Source organism: Aspergillus pseudodeflectus (genome assembly GCF_044049435.1).
Source record: "Aspergillus pseudodeflectus strain CBS 756.74 chromosome Unknown BJX68scaffold_73, whole genome shotgun sequence".
NCBI lineage: Eukaryota > Fungi > Ascomycota > Eurotiomycetes > Eurotiales > Aspergillaceae > Aspergillus > Aspergillus pseudodeflectus.
In genome coordinates this window covers 19,513-39,140 of record NW_027263849.1, presented here as the reverse complement: position 1 = coordinate 39,140, position 19,628 = coordinate 19,513, and the positions used below count along the sequence as shown (strand labels likewise).

Below are 19,628 nucleotides of genomic sequence, written 5' to 3'. Positions count from 1 at the left end.
AATTGAGTATAAAGTCTGAGAACCCCTCTTCGCCTTCCCTGACAGGATGCCAGGTTGCCCCTTAGACCTCTCACTATAAATGACTATCCTGCTACACACACTCCTTTTGACTATCAGCCTGAGACTCTTTACCGCCACTCATTTATTTTGGTCCTCGAGGGCCTTTTAATTCTCTGCTCACTGTCGAATCCTCTTCAGACCAAGGTCCCAACCCATAGAACTCTCCACCACCGACTTGTCATCGCACTTCATAGACCCATACTCAACAGTGATACTGAGCTGACTATGTAGACAATATCATATTGAACTATCAAGCACGTATATTGCATCACTCGTCTTAACGGTAATATGCGAGGACTCGGGATGCTTGCCGATCCAGGTTAAAAAGCCAGGCCGGATGAGGGGCCGATGAGAATTCCCCGCACTGATAGTAACGTAAGATCAGGCAGGGCTGGTAGTAGTGCTATGCACAATACTTGGTCTATAATGCACACATCACTAACGTAATATGCCATATTTATGCACCGTGATAACGTTCTGAGCATTAGTGGAAGGCTCGAGTTGCTTGCGGCCGATGGCCGCTAGTGATCTATGACACTCTTTAGGGCTTGTCTATGCAGACAACAGAGTGGCGATAAATGGATCATATAATAAGAGGCCATAGGGTCATCGGTGGGGCATGTGCGGGCGTATCCGTATCTCTAGTTGTGGGCAGTGAGAAAGACGTAGTACCCAGCAGCGGACGGGCTATAGTGGTAGAATCTGCATGCCGTCTGAATCCTGAGAAAAGCCTGAAGGAGTAGACGCGAGACGGCTTTTGAGAACCCATTGATCGCAGAACCCCCAACCGTGCGTTTGACTGAAGGCCTAACTTCGTGCGTTGCGGCGGGTTCTTAGGGCTAATCTGGATATCCGCCTGCGGCCGCAAGCTTCATCCACAGACACGCAGACACAAGGAGTAATGGTATGGATCTAGTCTGGTTATAACAATAGCAGAACATGTTCATTCAATGTTACTCAACATCTGACAAGACTACTAAGGTGGAGCGGAGACTGTTGTTCAATTTTCCACCTCCGCCACACATGCTAGGAACATCCTATTTATGCTCCTTGATATACTCAGCGATCTTCGGGCGGGTCTCGAACGCCTTTTCAAATTTGACAAGCGACTCAGGAAGCGATTCCTAGACAGAATGTCAGCGAATCGTTTTCCCATCAGGTAAAAATTAGTACAGTACTCACAGGCAAAGTCCCAGTCCTCCGATCATTATCAATAGACTGGAAGACCGCGAAATCAACATAGGTCACCTTGTCACCGAGCAGATACGGGCCCTCGCGCTCAGAATAGTACTGGCCGACGAGGTTGTAGTAGTCGGGGACGACCTTGTTCTTGTACTCGGCGTTTCCGCCTTTCAGGTTGGCGACCCATTGGGCCTGTATGCGTTAGTCTGATACCGATATATTGTAAAATAATTGACAACGTACCCTCCAATCGATATAGATATCGGCGACAGCATCGACAATGTACTTTTCCCAGTTCGTCTCGCCGTCATACCCGCCGATCTCGCGGGCGAAGTAGCGGAGGATGGGGAGGTGCTGCATGCAGTCAGACCAAATACTCCCACTGGGAGAAAAAAAATTGCAACTAAAGTGGACTAACCTGCGTAAGCTTCTCACCCTTGTGCTCAATAACAGGAAGCAGCCCCGTTCTCGTGAGGCCCTCCTGCTTCAGCTTCTTGCTGGTTTCGGGCCAGGTATCATCGTAGGCATAGCGGACGTCGTCGAATTCGAAGCCTGCGTCTTTTAAAAAGAGGCTTTGCAATTGATTAGCTTCAGGGAAATATGCTGGAGGGGTAAAGGACCTTGGGGACAGTGTATGTATGAACTTACTTGACGACTTCTCCGCGGCCGAGGCGGCCGAGGGTGAGGTAGTGGTAGACGAGTTGGTCGGCCATTGTGAGTTCGATTTCAATTGGGAGCCAAGATGGTGTCTGAAAAATGTCAAAAAATGAAGAATAGCTCACACACCGTTTATATATAATTTAATTTCTAGCCCCTCCCTCGGCGCATCTCGTGTTGTCATCGCCAGTGCGGGGCCGCTGCATATCCCAATGTGGGATGGCGGGCTGACAAATAGTCAGGCATCCCACCTGCATAGCTTGTCACAAAAGGATCGGGTATTTGTATAAGATTTGGCCTATCAGCGAGGACCTGAAGATCCCGGACCAAATACCGCTCGACAAACCCCGAGGAGCGCGGAGAATGCAAACAACCTTGAAGCTAGGTGGGATGCCGCTTGTCGCAATAGGCTATTGAGCGCAAGAGTATCAACGTTTGTGGCATGACTGAGGACAATTACAAGCTTTGTAAGGAGGCTGGACCTGGCGGTCTTCTCATCCCCTGCAGGATCCGCCGATTAGGGTCTTGCAAGGAGGATTCAGATGCTCTGACGAGCCGCAACAATCCCCGGTGCATGTAGATCGCCGAACCCCGGTGGGATTCCGGAGTGATAAATGGTGGGGTTTGCTGGGAATCGGTACAGCGATGATATTCTAAGGCGCCCGATTGTTGCATTCGTCATTATCCTTGACTGTTGGCAAACTAATTATGGTTGATGTGGGTTTCGTCCGTCCGCCGCTTTGTCCGCCGGTATACTTCCGGCCTGCTTCCGGTCATTATCTAGCTTCAGTCTCAGAGATTGGGCACTTCAAGTCAGTTCCCCTATCAATGGCGAGATCAGATACACACACATGGTTCTCACCTACTGTATATTGACTCTGAGATGTCGAGTCACTCGAGCCCTATCCGTAAAGACTACAGTTGCCCTACCCACATAGGTGCCTCGTTCACCCATGAGCCGAGGGCCCATGCCGCACACTCAATCGTCATTGGCTTGGGCTATGAGCCACTCGTAGATCAAATGGCGCGGGCTCGCCGCAATGCAGAAGGTCCTCAACTCTATTGCGTCTTGTACCCAGACCCTGTATCTTCCACTTATCGACCGGTGACCGATAGTATACTCTCAAGATCTTGAACCACCCTGGAGAGAAGCCATCGGCCATTGCAGAGGCCCTGTATTTCTTTCAAATCTATCCATGGCACTCAAAAGACGGTTCAAGATAAGATATGAGGGCAGCTCCCACCCTTATGTCTAGAAAGATCCACGCTTAAACATGAGCATTTGCATGGAAGGCGAATATAGATCGTATAAGATAAACCAAGCTCTTGATATTGTTTCAGCATTTAAGCTAAACATCAACATGCACCTCCCTAGCTCTCCTCACGGACCCCCTACCCAGTATCCTCCTCGCATTTCCCGCATAATCTGGATATACCATCCCCTCCCCCCCAAGTATCAATCTCCAACCTCCGCGCCCAACAGTACAGAAGCACCAGGAATGTATCAACAACCGTAAAACCTCCACCAAGCGCAGACCCCGTGCCGGGCTCCGCCACCTTCTCATTGATAATCTTATAGCACTCGCGAATCGTCTCGAGGCCCAGCGTAGATCCACGGATCGTTGCTATACCGCTCCGTACGCCAGATACTCCCCAGCGCCTGTCCGTGCGCGACAGTCGAGAGCCATTGCAGCCATTCGTAGACGCCGATTGTTTCGAGGGTGGTGCGGCCCATGAGGTTGGTTTCTGGGGAGTGGGGGGAGATGGCAGTTAGGACAGCGGACATTTCAGTTATTATCTCGGTGTCGTTGATTACTAGGACCGGTACACGGCGCTTGGGTTTATGCTGATGAACTCGGGGTTCATGTGGCCGGCGCGGGGGAGGATGAGGTCGACGTTTAGATTTGCTTCGAGGAGGGCAACGTGTGGAAGGAAGGAGCAGGCTCCGGTGGAATAGAAGAGTTTCAATGGGGGCTAGGATGAAGGTATTTTGCTAGGTTGGTTTGGAGTGGGTTGGATCAGGGTGCGCTTGATGGCGTGATCTTCATGGGGTGAAAGGGGCTGGCTGTAGTATTTATCTCTTTGTACATTGCTGGATTAGAGATCAAGGTCCAGTAGTCTAAATTAGAAACTGGCTATAGCAGCGACAGTAAAGCAAATTGAATAACCTGTTGGTACTCCAAGCCCTAACAGCCGCCGTCTTGTCGAATAATCGAATCAGGGCAGCAATTCCACGCTTCATGCTTCAAATCATGGTATAATAGATAGAATGAGAGAATTGAGTGTATTCCAAGACTGTAATATCTCGACGGTATCCCACAGAAAATGTCAATAGCACTCCCTTTCGTCAAATTCGCCAGCCTCGCTTAACTCTAACTATGCATCATCACATTCAATCCTACACCCACGCTACGTAACCCAGTTTCAAATCCTTGCAGTAGTCCACTTCCAATCACGGGATTATGGAGCACGTCGTTATTACTTTCTCCCAAGACAAAGATACTTGGACAAGCGTGCTGGCACCAAGTCACAATATATAAAACTCGCCTCTTGGACGCATATTCGGTCACATACTATAACTAGGGCTAAGATTACGGACAAAATGAGTGACCCCAAATCTGAACTTGAGAATGACTTCCCAAGCCTCGAGCCCGTGATTCGCAACAGACCCGATTGCTTCAGAAGGACCTTTCACGAAGTATTCCTTTATCATCTTGGTAACCCTAGCCATGACCACTGACAGCCTCGTCACCCGCGCCATGATCATAGCTACTTCTTCCATTGGGCGAGATCTGAACATGGCACAAGTCCAGGTTACCTGGATCAGTGCGGCAACTCCGTGAATTCAGTCACATTTCCCCCGCTATACAGAAATATACTTGTCGTACATAAGGAACCCTAAATTGGTCTAATCAGCACCCTTGTACCTGATAAGACTAGTATACTATGTACATCCTGATAATTCTCAACAAACAGTCAACAGCCAACAGCCAACAGCCAACAGTGAAGCAAGTGTAGATATGATCTATGAAGCTGGCGAGGCAGGGCTTGGCAGAACATGAAGTATAGAAACATGACATTACATGATACGCCATAGATGCTACATTCCTAGCAACCTACAACGTGATCTCTAAAATATATCATTGTCATGATCATAAGAAGCATCCATAGACAAGAGAAGCTCCTTTCAGACTGAGCAAACATCGGGATTTGGCCAAGCTGCAATCTCACGTAAGCGTGCAGCGTAGGGCAGCGCTTGCTGGATTTGTCAGAATTGCTCGTGGCCAAATGGAAGTCCAGCCCAACCTTAATTGTACCAAGGGACCTTTTTAATGCCGCTTTAACGGTGGGATTGATAATGCTGCATTTCAGCTGCACAGCGGAATGAGTCTGCCACGGAGTCATCAAATATACAGCTAAAACTAGAGGATATCAGCCTCGAAATAAAACCACCGAAATCTCACCCCCCTCGCAAGATATAAATCCAGAACAAGACAATCATCATCAACACCACCCCCGCATTTCTACTACACTACAAAAAAGCCTACAACATGGCAACCCTCGCCCCACCTCCAACATCAGCATCCCCACCAACCCCGGGCCCAGGCCTAAACGGCTGGCACCCCGGCGAAACAGCGCTCCACGCCAAACTCTCCTTCCCAGCTGCCCTCGCCACACGCTACACCGCAATCGAGAACCAGCTCCGCGAGCAGCACCGCATCTTCCACACTTCGAATCTCCCATTCATCCCGCTGACGGTCATTGATGAGCTGGGGAGACCCTGGGCGGGGATCGCGGCGGGGAAGGATGGGGAGATTGGGTTTGTTACTGCGCCGAGCTTGAAGAGGCTGGTTGTTAAAGGTTGTGCGTGGGTGGGGGATCCGCTTTTTGAGGCTTTGAATGGAAAGAAGGGTCCAGAAGGGGTGAATGAGAGGGCGCTGACGGCGGGGTTGGGGATTGAGTTTACTACGAGGAGGAGGAATAAGTTTGCTGGGTTCATTGGGGATGTTCGGACTTTTCCTGAGCAGGAGGGCAAGGGCGAGTATGAGATTGGGATTGAGGTCAACGAGGCTGTTGGGTGAGTCGCACTTTATATCCCTAGTATCTGCATTAGAGCATTGCTAACGACCACAGCAACTGCCCCAAATACATCAACACGCGCACTCTGGACCCTTACCCAAACACATCCCCGGAGATCATCCATCACGTCCCTCACATGCCATTCAACACCCGCCTCCCAGACCAAGTCATCAACATGATCAAAGCAGCAGACACAGTTTTCATCGCAACCCTCTACACATCGACTCCAAACACCGCATCGAAATTCCCCTCGCACGCGGGCATGAACGCGCGCGGCGGTCTACCAGGCTTCATCCGGGTTAGCCCCAGCACCGGCCGCACGGTCGTGCTCCCGGACTACTCTGGGAACCGATTCATGTCGAGTCTGGGCAACATAGAGGCCAATGGCGTAGCAGGGTTCACGATTGTGGATTTCGAATCGGGGGATGTCCTCTATCTTACGGGGACAGCGAGAAATCTTATTGGGGATGAGGCGCGAGAGGTCATGAGTCGGCATGCAAGTGTAACTGTTCTTGAGACGACGGGGTACACACTCGTCAGCGGGGCTTTGCCTGTTAGGCAGCGTCCGGGGTCGAAGGTCGGGAGGAGCCCGTATAGTCCCAAGGTTCGGTATCTGGTTGAAGAGGCCGAGAGTGAAATGGGCGGATCGATAGCGCATACAGCACGGCTCGAAAACGCGACGAATCTCTCCGAGGACCTCGCCGTATTCCGCTTCAAGGTCCTCCCGAAACCCGGTGCAACAGCACTACGCATCCGACCCGGCCAAGCGATCGTCCTCGACTTCATGGATTGGGTGGGTCCACCGCAGTATCAACACATGGCTGATTCGGCACCGGGTTCGATAAACGATGATCGGGTTCGAACGTGGACTGTTTCGAGCTCGCATGAGGAGGGGGATATCTCGTGGTTTGAGTTGACGATGCGCGAGATGAAAGGCGGTGCGGTTACTGGGGCTTTGTTTGATATCTTGCGGAAGCAGGCTGCTGGCAAAATTGGAAGCCGCGTTCTCATTGATATTGCACGCCCAGTTGTCGTGGATATTGTTGGTGTCTCGGGGGATTTTACTATTGGTCAGGGTCAGATCGATGCGCTCTGGGTTGCGGGGGGTATCGGAATCACGCCCTTTCTGGCTATGCTGGATGCGTTGGCTAAACGTAAGGAGGTGACAGGGGATATAAAGCTTGCGATTTCGACCAGAGAGCCGGATATCATGTTTGGTCTGGTGAGGGATTTTCTTGAGAGCTTGCCGGAGACAGTTAGGGTTACGATTGATCTCTTCACGCGCAGTCCGGTCAATGCCAGCCTTGCAGAGTTGCAAGGTCCTAATCGACAGATAGGTCTACACAACGGCCGGATTGGGCCAGAGTATTGGTCGACTATCTCGAAAGACAAGGACGTCTTGATATGTGGCCCGAACGAGTTTGGGGACGCAGCTGTGGAAGGGCTGCAAGCGGTTGGGATACCCAATGAGAAGATCCAGAGGGAGGGATTCTATTAGTATATTGATGACTCAACTTTCTTTGTTAATGCTTCTCGATAACCTGGTATTGATCATAGTTATTATAAACCCATGATCAATTCGCGAGACCCCATCCAACACCCCTTCAGCATAATCAAGTGAGAACCTTGGCCCAGTGATATAATCCGCCAGCGCCCGATCCATGTCGAAGAGATCCAGCTCAACCTCGCTGCTGCTCGTCCCACTGGGCCAGCATGCTACGCCAAGGGGGCAGTGCCTTGCGATTTCCTCGCCATCTTCACTCGGCTCCGGGCCAGCATAGTAGGCAATATATCCCCTCCCGCTTGGTTGAGGGAAGAGAGCAGATATCGCTCGCTGGCATGTGCGAGGGTGCTGTTGCGAATAGTTTGAGCCCGTGGTTACGGTGACGGACTTCTCGAGTGTGAATATAACGTCGAGATTCGTGGCGAATGCGTTGCTATCAAAGAGTCCGAGGGGGCTCATTTGTGTGAGCGTGCGGATTATCCAGTGGGACCATCTTGCAGTTGGGCCGCTGTGGCTAGCAACGTAGAGCATCGGGGCATAACTCATTATGGCAGGTACGACCCGCGCGGGCCCTGGCCGCACCTTCCCTCCCATGGACTATACTAGGCTGAACCATGGGGAAGGCGCGACCAACAGCGCACCTTCCTAGAACAAATTAGGAAGGAGCGTCTCGGTGCTCCATTGCACCTTCCTTTTGTAGTCTGGGCATCATGCAGGGAAGGCGCGACCAGGGGGGTCCTGCCAGATTCGGGATAGGAAGGAACGTCCACGGGGTTCCCGGTAGCTCCTTCCGATTAGGATCTACACTAGGCCCAGCGTCGACTTTGGTTTTAGCCAGGGCGTGCGGTGAAGCGAGCTGAAGGCTGGTATATCATTCTAATATAGGCAGTTAATACCAGTCGGGTAGTACATTGTTGCTGTGCTGTAGCAGTGTGGGTTACTCCCTCGTATCATTTACATGCCTGACCCCATCCATCCTCCTCGCCAGTGTAACCGCCTCCCTCAACGCCCTCCCAACATGGCCCCTCACCCCATTCTCCTCCATAACCATCAGGCCGCCAATCGTGCACCCCTCCGGACTCGTCCCCTGATCCTTCAGCAGCGCCGGATGGACCCCACTCTGCAGCATACTCGCGGTCCCCTGCATGGACTGGAATATCATAGTATGCGCCATGTTTCTCGGGACCCCGACTGCAACAGCGGCGTCGATCATCGCGTCGACGATCACGGCGAACATTGCTGGGGTTGAACCCGCTACTGCGGTCGTGGCGTCGATGAGGGAGGGCGGGATGTGGATGGTTTTCCCGACGCGGGAGAAGATGGCGTCTGTTAGGTTGAGGTGGTGCGCGGGGATTTGGCGGGATGGTTCGATTTCAATGGCGGTTAGGGATTGTGAGACGAGGGCGGCGATGTTGGGGAGGGTGCGGATTATGAATGCGCGGGTTTCGTTTTCACTGGGGGATGGGGTGGTGGTGCCGTAGATTGTTTCTTCGAGTTTCTGGCGCGTCCAGCCTGCTGCGACGCTGATGAGGAGTTTGTCTGAGAGCGCTTCTCGCAGACCTGGCTGTTTGAGGCCCGTTTCGATTATGCTCGGATCGAGGGCGAGGATTGTGACGGAAGATTGTTGGACGGCGGAAACATTGTCACCGGTGGAGATGGTCAAGCTGCTGGAGTCGGAGAACTGACTTGTCAGACGCTGTTTTGAGGACTCGCTCTGAACACAGGCGATGTAATGGGAGAAGAGCTGCTCTTCGCTGGCGAGCAGGCTTTTGAGGATTGCGGTGCCCAGGTTTCCTGCTCTGGGTGTTAGTAAAAGTTCCTCTTCAAGGGTTATGGAGACAAACCGCAGCCTAAAATGCAGAGTGTGTTATTGCCAGACATAATTGAACTAAGAGCCGTTTTTCCAATTGATTCCCAGTTTGTGAAAGAAGACAAGATAAGAATTGGAAACCCCTCATCTTAATCGAGCAGTGGAGGCGGAACCACTTCCGACAACGGGCTCCACTCCGATCTACAAGATATACTCACTGGTCATACGCATCCCATCTGCGGGGTATCAGATATTAGATAGACAAGATCAACCGAGTCCATAAAATCAAGATAATCTTACATACGAGCATGCCTATCAATCCGCTGTTCCAGCCAATAACCCCTCAGTTACGCTCTGAAGATAGACAGACCCCCTCGGCCGGTGTGCCGAGTGTAAAACCAAGAGTCCACGAGATGCCCCTACATACCCTAATGTGCTCTGTAAGGTTTTCGTAGAAAGTATTATCTGCAGCCGTAACTTAGTATACATCCCACCAAGTCGATACCATGGAGTCCAGTATTACCCCCATCGAAATAACCAGCGAGCGAGCAAATCCCCCCTCCGCCGTAAAGGAGCTCGCCGTTGGTGCAGCAGGGGGTATAACGCAAGTCCTCCTTGGTATGTATATGTCTCAGAGATTAATAGGTCACACTAACAAACCAGGACAACCCTTCGACATTGTCAAGGTTCGCATGCAGACACAGCCGAACCAGAATGCCATCCAGGTTGCTCAAAATATCCTGAGACATGAAGGGGCGTTAGCTTTTTACAAGGTACTACACTTCCAACCCATGATCTCTCTTCATCAGTTCTGACGGTATGTTACAGGGAACGCTCCCACCCCTCATCGCCGTCGGAGCTTGCGTCCGCCTCTCTCCCCTTTCCAACCGCAATTACAACCCAAACTCACAAGAAACCAACAGATAAGCACCGTCTACACAACCTTCCACACCCTCTCCGAGACCTTAAAATCTCATACAAACTCTCCCACCCTCACGGCACCCCAAACATACCTCATCGGCGGCCTCGCCGGCCTCGCAACCAGCCTCATCTCCGGCCCAACTGAGCACATCCGGATCCGCTTACAGACACTCCCACAGACTCCGAGCCAGGAACAGACGCAGAAGCAGAAGCAGAGACCAGGCGTCGTTACCTGCATCCGCATGATAACGGGTAATGGAGGTGTCCGGGCTCTCTACCGCGGCCAGGCGCCGACTATGTTGAGGGAGTTTGGGAGTTATGGCGTTTGGTTTTCGGTTTACGAGGCGCTGCTTTCGAGGATTGCAAGGCCAGACACCCGGACCGACGCCGAGGCGAACAAAAAGGGACAGATCCCGACGTACAAGATTGCGACCTGCGGTGTTCTCACGGGTCTGGTCCTCTGGACCGTGAATTACCCGTTCGATGTGGTGAAGAGTAAGATGCAGGCGGATGGATTCGGGCAGCACCAGAGATATCCACGGATGAGGAATGTTGTCGGGGAGACATGGAGGGAGAGTGGGTGGAGGGGATTCTGGAGAGGATTGGGGCCGACACTTACGCGTGCTGTGCCCGTTTCGGCGGGGACGTTTGTTGTGTAGGTTCTTGCTTTTCTTTTTTTTTCTCTGTTTGTATAGTGGAATGGGTACTGACTGGCTATTTAGAGTTGAGATGGCCAGGGGATTATATAGCGTTTAGACTTCGTTGTTTGATAAATGCGAGAGAGTCTAAGTCTCGTGGTGTCAGAAATTAGATGCCTTACTGAACTTGTTGTTCCTCGTAGCCAAACAGTTATATTGATAAGAAGAGCATCCGAGTTGTACTATGCTAATATATCACTACATAGAACCCAGGTTCATCCCAACAAATCCAACCGTCCAAGCCAAGTCAATCATGCTCTCCGAGACACATCATACCGAATTCGAATTATCCCGACAAGACCAAGCCCCCGACCCCCCCTCGGCCCGGTAACTATCCACAATCCCAACAACAGACCCATACGTCCCCGCAACCATACAGAAGGTACCAATGACAATCACAAACGCACACCAGGAGACCATGAACATCCAGCGCGGCCTCTTGTCCACTTTTCCGCTGCTCCAGTTATCGTACAGCCACATGCAGGCCATTGGTTGGAAGGACATGAGGGTTCCGAGGAGGGCGCCGACGAGGGAAACAAGGCCGTCGAACACGGGAATAGCGCTGGCGATTATATAGGCGATTACGGTTATTCCGAAGGTGCAGGAGAGCCATGTTGCCCAGTGGATTGGGGAGTTGGAGGTTAGGTGCGGGGAGCCACGGAGGAGGCGGATGAAGATGTATTTCGCGGGGAGCTGCAAAACTTTAGCACTCTGCGTGGTGGTCAACTTAAGAATGAGGAGAGTTATACGTGGATAACGAGCATGGTTGTGACAATCAGCCCGGGCAAGGCCAATCCATACGCAACCTTTTTCATAATTACCCCGGCTGATCCCAGAGCCGGTGAAGCGACGTACGATCCACAAAAGTAATATACGACCGTTCCAATAGTGATGTATATTGCTGTCACGCCAGACTGACAGATCAGCAACGAGCGAGTGTAGTATCGTGGATCCCTCATCTCAGAGACGATCGAGAAGAATGATGGTGTTCCCGCGTAGGCGAAAATGAGCGAGGATACGGCGGTGATGGCTTCGGTGAAGGACGGGTTGCTGGTGATCTTGTAATCAGAAGACCAATTTCCCTCTTGTGGTGCTGATGCTGGTCGATCCTGGATGCCGACAGCGATGGTCACGGCGAGAACTAGAGTGTCAGATACTTGTCCTCCTTAGAGGCTGGGCTCAACTCACTAGCAGTAAGGATACAAATCAACCCAACCCACGCGAGAAGGGTAAACTTCCCAAGTGTTCGAATACTCCCGAATCCAAATCCAATGATAGCGGCGACTGCGACGAAGACTGCGGTGCATGTAGCGTGTGTTGAGACGGCATTGAGTCCAATCGAGATACTAAGCATTCCAGAGCCAGCAACGAATATCCAGTCTTCATGGTCAGCAGGCATCTCTTGTTTGAGTGATCTCCACAGAACATACAGAGACAAAATGCGGCTCCAAAGAGCCCACGGCCAAGACCGCCAAACATGATACCTCCCACATCAGCAATCGAGTAGACCTCACGATGGTTCAGCTTGAAGGTACCGACGACGTAGTCGGACCAGGTCGTAATGGTGGCGATGGTAAGCAGACAGATGAGACCGGGGATTAGCCCCAATGTATTAAAGGCAGATGGGATTGACAAGACTCCGAGGCCGATTTGGCTCTTCATCATCAAGGCCACAGTTCCGAGCCATCCTACCTACAAGACAGACAACATTAGCCAGCATCTTCGTCTCTTCAAAGAGACAACGTACATCACGGTAGTTGGGACCGCCCTCTGAGATCTCGCCAAAGACATCATCATGGGCAACGGCCGGATGATTGCAGATCTCGCCAACCATCGAAGGGGTTTGATCTAAGTCTTCGCCGACTTTCATTTTGGGATCTTCAGACATGGTGTTGAGTGTGGTGATGAAGGTTGAAGGTGTGGTGAAGCAAGCAAGGGATGGGCACCCTTTTAAGGCAGGTGCAATCAAAGTAGGGCTATAGACTGTTGCACAACCAGACCCGCTTTTCTCTAAATCAAGACAATGGGTGTAATCCAGAATTTATATGCTTCCTCGTGTCTCAACAAGGATCCTTCGGGAACTGGGGATACGTAAGAGCCGTAAGACTGACTATTCAGTAACAAAACGGGTTGATTCAGTGGTCAAGAGCATCAGACGGTCTATTAGAATACTTGGTAACATCACCCCATAATCGGCCTAGTAGCTCTGGGGCCTAGTCTGGGGCTGCGTGAAACAAAACGAGGCTTGAGGTCATAACAGCGCTGATCCCTTATCACCGGGAAGGCTGCCGTGCGCCATTTTCAAAGATCGGGAGGCCAAGCGATGCGGGGAAGGTGTGTCCTACCCAGTCTATCCTTCTATATGCAGTGGCTCCACTATCCTCCCGAGACCTTCCTGATATCATTCCATGTGTATTCCTGGCATACCACGCAGAGTTACCCCTGACGGCTCGTGCCATTCCAGAAGGGTAGCCACACGTTGACCCGCAGTGTGCCGTATATCGAGCTGCTATCCAAGCATTTCCCGGCGTAATCTCGGGAAGCGCTCATGTTGTTATGCGCAATTTCCAGGCCCAGCAGGCTAACGTTGAAATCTGGCGCAAGTGATAACGCATGTTCCGCGTCCTTGATAGCCAGTGACACCCCGAAGCCGGGTCTGGTATCTAACGGGAGGTGGGGTGGATTCCGCTTGTCAACCTAAATAAACTTAGATATGTTTCTGCATATCGGACGATAGAGGCGACATACCGCTTCGAATAGCCACCGGCTACTCCACCGAACGACTCGGTTATCAGCTCCCCTATAGCGGCAGTTCCCAGCCCCGTGTGCTCCGCAAACACCTGCGCCTCTCCGACTGCCTCCATCAAATTTAGGGTGATAATTTTCCTGACATGATCAGCGCGTCGCATTCACAGCCGCCACGCTGTAGTTGCAACTCACTCTCCAATCTTCAACACTGACGCAATCTTCGGTTCCTCACCACATCCTATAATCTTCCTCCCATCACATCTTGGATGTATCACCGGATACCCGCGGCCGCCAGTCCAGGCCCACCGATAGCGAAGACAAGTTGACCTGTTGCTGCAATCGCGGGCCCACCGGACACTGGGGCCGATAAGAAGACTGCCCCGAGACCGGAGATCGTGCGAGATACGCTCTCTGTTGTATCTGGATGGACGGTCGAGCAGTCGACAAATATCTTGCTCGTAATGGAGATAAATGAATCGGCGATGGACTGGACCGTTTCTGTGAGAACACGATCGTTCGCGAGCTATGTGAGGCTCTGTCAGTCTGGCTGTCCTAGCTAACGTACTCCGGGGTAGTCAAAGTATCCGCACCATGGTAAAGATCACATCGCATTTGTCCACAAGTTCAAGCAGATTTATCGCGGGGCTGGTCTTGGAGAGGTTTTCCGGAGGCAATTGTGCGATTATAGTATGTCAGGTTGGTTTGCGCAGTCCTCGAAAGGTGTCGCTGTAGGTTCATGGCTATTGGAAGGCCCATTGACCCAAGTCCATACTTTCTCGTTGTCAGCCATCGAGTCGCTTGAGATTCCTTAGGAGCACTACTTACCCAGCCAATGCGAGGATCCGTTATCGCCATAATGGGGGACTGTTGACAGTTGAATATGCGCGATTGCAGACCGTCGCTGGTCGAAAACGCGCGAGCAATGCCATTTTGTATGTTTCTCGGTTGACCCAATATCTGGAAGAAGATAGAGACTGTGTCGTTCAATCGGGAGGTTGGCCGGTCGTGTCTCGATAGGCAAACTGCGAGTACCCCGCATCACCGTAGCTTCGGCCGTCCTCCCGATAAGACGCGGTATAATAACTTGCGTTCGCGAGAAGAAACAATTTACATCTAACAAGTATCGACCAAGCACTGGGTTCAAACAAGCGAAAATGACCTCCCTTCCTCACGTTCCCCCAGCCGGCATCTGGGTCCCCGCCGTCACACCCTTCAACCACGAGAACGACACTATCGATGTGGAGAGCTACAAAAAGTACTGCGCCTATCTCGCTCAACAACTCACCGGTCTCGTTATCCTTGGTACCAATGCAGAGGCATTCCTTCTCACGCGCGATGAGCGCGCCCAGGCCATCCGCATCGCTCGAGAAGCCGTCGGTCCAAACTACCCCATCATGGCCGGTGTCGGCGCACACTCCACAAAGCAAGTTCTCGAACTGGCCAACGACGCTGCAGAGGCAGGAGCAAACTATCTCCTTGTTTTACCCCCAGCCTACTTTGGAAAAGCCACAACGCCCTCGGTAGTTAAACGGTTCTTCGCCGATATCACAGCCAAAGCGCCCTTGCCCGTCGTCGTGTACAATTTCCCTGGTGTGACAAATGGAGTGGATATCGACTCGGATACTATCGCTGAGATAGTACGGGCGTCTGCAGCTGCATCTCCAAATGGAAAGAGTAACGTCGTGGGCGTGAAACTCACATGCGCTCAGGTCGGGAAGATAACCCGTTTGACGGCAGCGTTCGGGCCCGATGAGTTTGCGGTGTATGGAGGACAATCCGACTTCCTTATTGGTGGATTGTCTGTTGGATCTGCGGGCTGCATTGCTGCTTTTGCAAACGTTGTGCCCAAGACGATCATGCGAATCTATCAGCTGTACAAGGGAGGAAAGGTGGAGGAAGCCCTCGCCTTGCACCGGAAAGCAGCCTTGGCAGAATCACCATGCAAGAGCGGAATTGCATCGACCAAATTTGCCGCAGCAATTGTGTCGGCCTCTAGAGCTGGTGTCGAGAACGCAGAGGAGAAGTTCAAGCCGAGGACTCCATACGAAGAGGCCGGGGAAGCAGCCAAGGCCAATGTGAGGGAGGTCATGGCTGAAATCATAGCTATCGAAGACACCCTATAGATCAATCAATCTAACATATGATCGTCTGTTAAGTAACCAGATATGGATGATCATAGTGCTCCATGAGTCACCATATTTCATTCTCGGTAACTGCATGCGCAACCCAGTCAACATCCCCCGTGTCGATCGACTCAGCTACGGCCATGATTTCCGCAGTTGTCAGCCCGCCGCTCAGGCCAGGAAGTTCAGGATAGGGCGGGGGTAACGGAGACGACTCGAACCCGAGGAGGTCTGTTTTCCTCGTTGAATCGACAATCTGGAGCTGTCGATCTGGTACGAGCTGGCTCAGTAGGCTATCCAACTGCTCGAGCTCGGCTTTTCGAAATCGTGCGATAAGATTCCCGCGGGTAATCATATCATCCAGTATCAAACAGCTCTTCTGTAACCATGGTGTCCGGTTGTCCAAGAGATTGGAATTGATCGCTGGGGCCATCAATAGGACCACGCTAGAGACAAATGTAGACTCCAGGTCAAATGGAAGGAAACTGTCTGTTACTTGTTAGCGTATTATATAACAATTTCAAAGCGTCTTACCGAGAAGGCTCTGTTCAAATAAGCAGCCAAGGATGCTCAGCTGGTGTTGAGCCGAGTCAACGCAAACTTGGAGCAGCCGAAGAATGTTGGCAGAAGAGTTGAGGGTCTCGAGGCAGATATCAGCAGATTGGAACCGCATCTTCAGGAAACAGAGTAGTAAAGGCCGTGTTGCCAAAACAATGCACTATTTGAGTAAGTATTTTTATTCAGCAGTAATTGGAAGACCAACCTGGTGGTAAAGTAGGTGAAGATGAGCTGATAGTCTGGAAACTCCACTGATAGTGGACTTGTCCAGCTGCAAATCAAACGATCCTTGTAGATCATTGGCAAGATCTGTTGTGCTAGCCAGTGCGGCCTTGGTCCTCAATAGGAATTTTCGATTGAGTCTTCCATCCGGGGCGTACACGGCTAAATCGGTCAGCAGGTACCAGCAGTAACTCGAAGAAGTACCTACTAGAGTTGATCTCTGCGATGATCTGGCACATTCGAATCTGCATAGTCAAGGCGACCACTTTCTGAGGCGATCCAGGATAAGAAGGAAGTTGGTGGTGAATCTGGCTGTCATGAATGGGTTGAGGTAATCCCATCAATGAAGTCATTTGCCGGTCTAATACATAGATTGTCCACCATATCTTGCGGCATCTCTGAACCACAACCTCTCCAAGTTGTTGCACTGGCATGTTTGTGTGCATACCTTGGGCTAAAGCGATGCGCAAAGCTTGCCCAATCTAACCTCTTAGCTATCACACGAAGTTTGGATGGCGTGAACTTACGTAATTGTGTGCTGAGCTGCGGTAGTCCAGCGCTTGAAGGTACAATGCAAGACAACACAGGATCTCTGCTCCAATCATGGGTTCCCTACAAAGGTGCGTAGAATCAGGGAGCAATTGAAGGGCTTTTGTAAAGAATTCGCAACCAGGTGGTCTTGTAGACTGGTTTCTGTGGGCGACAAGTGCTTTTCCAAACGCAATCACAATCAGATAATGGATGTACCATAAGCTTGGAGGATCAACATGTGCCTGGGGATCGTCATAGAAGGCGTACAACCCTCCCATGAACGTGCCTTCGTCGAACAGATGGAACAGCTGCCCTGCGTGGAATTTTACGGCATTTATGAGGTAAATGGAGTAGTCCAGCGTTGGCACAATCGGCGGTTCTTGGTAAATGGAGGTTCTCGAGCCGTCCCATCCCAAATCATAAGTTGAGCCTTCGAACAGCAAACTGTCTGTTGGAAGGGGAGCATTGTAAAGGTGTTCGTGGGTCATGCTCAGTATCCTTCGAGCAAAAGACCAGTTTGACGAAGTTCCCAAGTAAACTGCCAACGCAATGAGGCACGTATCGCAGGTAAGAAGAGAGAGAACTTACAGGTTCTCCCAGTCGCGGCAGTCGTGAAGGTCGAGGGACCAGTCGATAATGGATTTGTCAAGTCCGCACCTTCTAGGTTTGAGCCGAGCCGTGTGTCAACCATACTAGGAAGATTATCTCCACCTGGCATGGTCAGATGTGTATCAAAATCGAGAGCGAGAGACATACCATCATCAGGCCTTGCCCTTTCCTGCTCCACGTAACTTTGCAGGCTGGATAAATCCTCTGAGTTATCTTGCTCCAGTAGCGCAACCTTTCGCTGAAGGTCTTCGATGAAACTAGCCAGCGGCGTTAGACTTAGACTTATCCGGCGGAGAGAAAGGCTCTACATACCCTCGAGTCACAAGGACTTTCTGGTCTCGATCATCGAAAACACAGGTCAATTTCCGCTTGTGACATGTGTTGCAGGGCTGAAGTCCGGAACACTTGATCTTTTGCTTGCGGCATCGTTGGCACCTGCGAATGAGCCCCATGTCAGCAACAAGAGTCATGATACTAGGTAAGATGTGGGTTCACAAACGCATTCGTTGACCGCTTCCTGATGCCGTTCTCTCTATGTGGTGCGTCCATATTCAATGTCCGTGTGTCTGATATGAGGTGGGTGGTATGTGCAGACGCTCGGAGGGGCATCCATGGCATTCGAATTTCGAATCTTCGATGATTGTGGACGACGGAGTGTTTCCGAAATGCGGGGAAGAGAGATAAGAACTGCAGTGGAGACTGACGACAGGTGGCTATCTCAGCAGAGGAAAAGTTGCCTAGATCAGGAAATCAGAGGAGATCCTGCAGTGATAGCCGCTCCGCTATGTCGTCGGTGTCTTCGATAACACTGATCGGGTTCCCTCCCGGTCTCACTCAGGCAACCGGCTACCCTCCCGGTTTGGATGTCGATCCTTCTTCCCCGGATTAAGTTCGAGGGTGACCAATTTCTGTCTTCGAATCTGGTCCAGTTCTCCGCACTTTGCACAGAGTATCTCGTAACAGTTTTCCCGTTCCCCGCATACGTTGGACGCTGTAGGCTCAGGGTACGTACGGGGGTCGATCACTAGAACCGAAGGCGTGGGCACTGGGTGACGCTAATGCTGATCCGATCAGGTTACCAAATACTTGACGAGCTGGAGAGGCACAGAAGACAAAGCTGAGAAATCAAGGATGAATCTGATATCAACTCGCTCGTTCAACCCAATCAATGTTTGGAATCATGGCAAACGGATGTGTACCTAGAAGACTGGTCGGTGGAGGAAGCGTTCCCGTCTCTCTGTGATTCTGACGTCCCAGAGCGACTATACCTAATTTGGTATAGTCATTTTGTATACCCCCCGGCCATGACGAAGAAATCAGTTTTACCGCATCAAGAGTCTCTCGAATTCTTGACTTCTAGAGTACAAGTTACTAGAGTGTGATCAAAATTAATTGCAGTATTCTGATACCCCAAGACAAAAAAAAAAGAAAGATTCGCTGTCGTCGGACCAGCCGGAAAAGGAAACAAGGGGCCTGCTAATCTACAGGCGCGAGGAGGAATTGTGCCCGTTTGGCTTATTCTCATCTTGCCTAGAGGGAGCTTGAGCCAAAGACTATTCTCCATTGTCAGTGCTCTAAGCTCTCCGTCATGCCAATGGTGAACTCACGTTGGTAGCGCCTCTGCCCATATAACCTTCAGAGAGCCAACGTGCCAGTGCCATCGAGTGGAAACGGCGGCGCTGTGATAAGGTCAACTCAGATCCTTGATTAAGAGATAAAATTTCACATATGAAGGAATATATGCTTACCCTCTCGGTCTCAACAGCAGCCTTGTCGCAGTTGTCCGTTAGTTTTGATTCTCTGGAAGACTAAGGTAAGGTATTCTCCTCACCGCAGCTCGATTTTAGTGGCGGGCATATGGACACACAGTCACGACGTGTCCAGCTCGATGACAAAAAGCACAGTGCAGAGGCTGTAGGGAGAGG

At 51.2% G+C, this 19,628-nt stretch overlaps 7 protein-coding genes across 7 annotated transcripts; 2 read left to right on the top strand and 5 right to left on the bottom strand.

The window, feature by feature from the left end:
- Positions 1-981: 981 nt before the first annotated feature.
- Positions 982-2,249, bottom strand: BJX68DRAFT_247605 (glutathione S-transferase). The gene is made up of 5 exons (XM_071041799.1): positions 1,891-2,249; positions 1,661-1,814; positions 1,486-1,596; positions 1,243-1,434; positions 982-1,184 (listed from the first exon to the last, which is right to left on the bottom strand). The coding sequence occupies exons 1-5, from the start codon at positions 1,953-1,955 to the stop codon at positions 1,098-1,100; spliced, it is 609 nt and encodes a 202-aa protein (XP_070893584.1). The 5' UTR covers positions 1,956-2,249; the 3' UTR covers positions 982-1,097.
- Positions 2,250-5,450: 3,201 nt separating this feature from the next.
- Positions 5,451-7,477, top strand: BJX68DRAFT_258810 (uncharacterized protein; the record flags this gene model as incomplete). The annotated part of the gene is made up of 2 exons (XM_071043597.1): positions 5,451-5,977; positions 6,034-7,477. The coding sequence occupies 2 exons, from the start codon at positions 5,451-5,453 to the stop codon at positions 7,475-7,477; spliced, it is 1,971 nt and encodes a 656-aa protein (XP_070893583.1).
- Positions 7,478-8,420: 943 nt separating this feature from the next.
- Positions 8,421-9,822, bottom strand: BJX68DRAFT_258809 (pyrroline-5-carboxylate reductase family protein; the record flags this gene model as incomplete). The annotated part of the gene is made up of 2 exons (XM_071043596.1): positions 8,421-9,302; positions 9,817-9,822. The coding sequence occupies 2 exons, from the start codon at positions 9,820-9,822 to the stop codon at positions 8,421-8,423; spliced, it is 888 nt and encodes a 295-aa protein (XP_070893582.1).
- A 1,360-nt stretch (positions 9,823-11,182) lies between these two features.
- On the bottom strand, positions 11,183-12,800 carry BJX68DRAFT_279363 (transmembrane amino acid transporter protein-domain-containing protein; the record flags this gene model as incomplete). Its single annotated transcript, XM_071048716.1, has 5 exons — positions 11,183-11,605; positions 11,662-12,053; positions 12,101-12,292; positions 12,343-12,604; positions 12,660-12,800. The coding sequence occupies 5 exons, from the start codon at positions 12,798-12,800 to the stop codon at positions 11,183-11,185; spliced, it is 1,410 nt and encodes a 469-aa protein (XP_070893581.1).
- Positions 12,801-13,348: 548 nt separating this feature from the next.
- On the bottom strand, positions 13,349-14,515 carry BJX68DRAFT_258806 (NAD binding domain of 6-phosphogluconate dehydrogenase-domain-containing protein; the record flags this gene model as incomplete). Its single annotated transcript, XM_071043595.1, has 6 exons — positions 13,349-13,609; positions 13,645-13,798; positions 13,936-14,183; positions 14,251-14,305; positions 14,421-14,431; positions 14,486-14,515. The coding sequence occupies 6 exons, from the start codon at positions 14,513-14,515 to the stop codon at positions 13,349-13,351; spliced, it is 759 nt and encodes a 252-aa protein (XP_070893580.1).
- A 55-nt stretch (positions 14,516-14,570) lies between these two features.
- Positions 14,571-16,175, top strand: BJX68DRAFT_197609 (dihydrodipicolinate synthase family protein). The gene has a single exon (XM_071037507.1). The coding sequence runs from the start codon at positions 14,815-14,817 to the stop codon at positions 15,781-15,783; it is 969 nt and encodes a 322-aa protein (XP_070893579.1). The 5' UTR covers positions 14,571-14,814; the 3' UTR covers positions 15,784-16,175.
- Positions 15,851-18,252, bottom strand: BJX68DRAFT_272057 (Zn(II)2Cys6 transcription factor; the record flags this gene model as incomplete). Its single annotated transcript, XM_071047113.1, has 9 exons — positions 15,851-16,272; positions 16,318-16,501; positions 16,547-16,725; positions 16,772-17,045; positions 17,091-17,632; positions 17,683-17,805; positions 17,851-17,960; positions 18,016-18,138; positions 18,203-18,252. The coding sequence occupies 9 exons, from the start codon at positions 18,250-18,252 to the stop codon at positions 15,851-15,853; spliced, it is 2,007 nt and encodes a 668-aa protein (XP_070893578.1).
- Between the last annotated feature and the right edge of the window lie 1,376 nt (positions 18,253-19,628).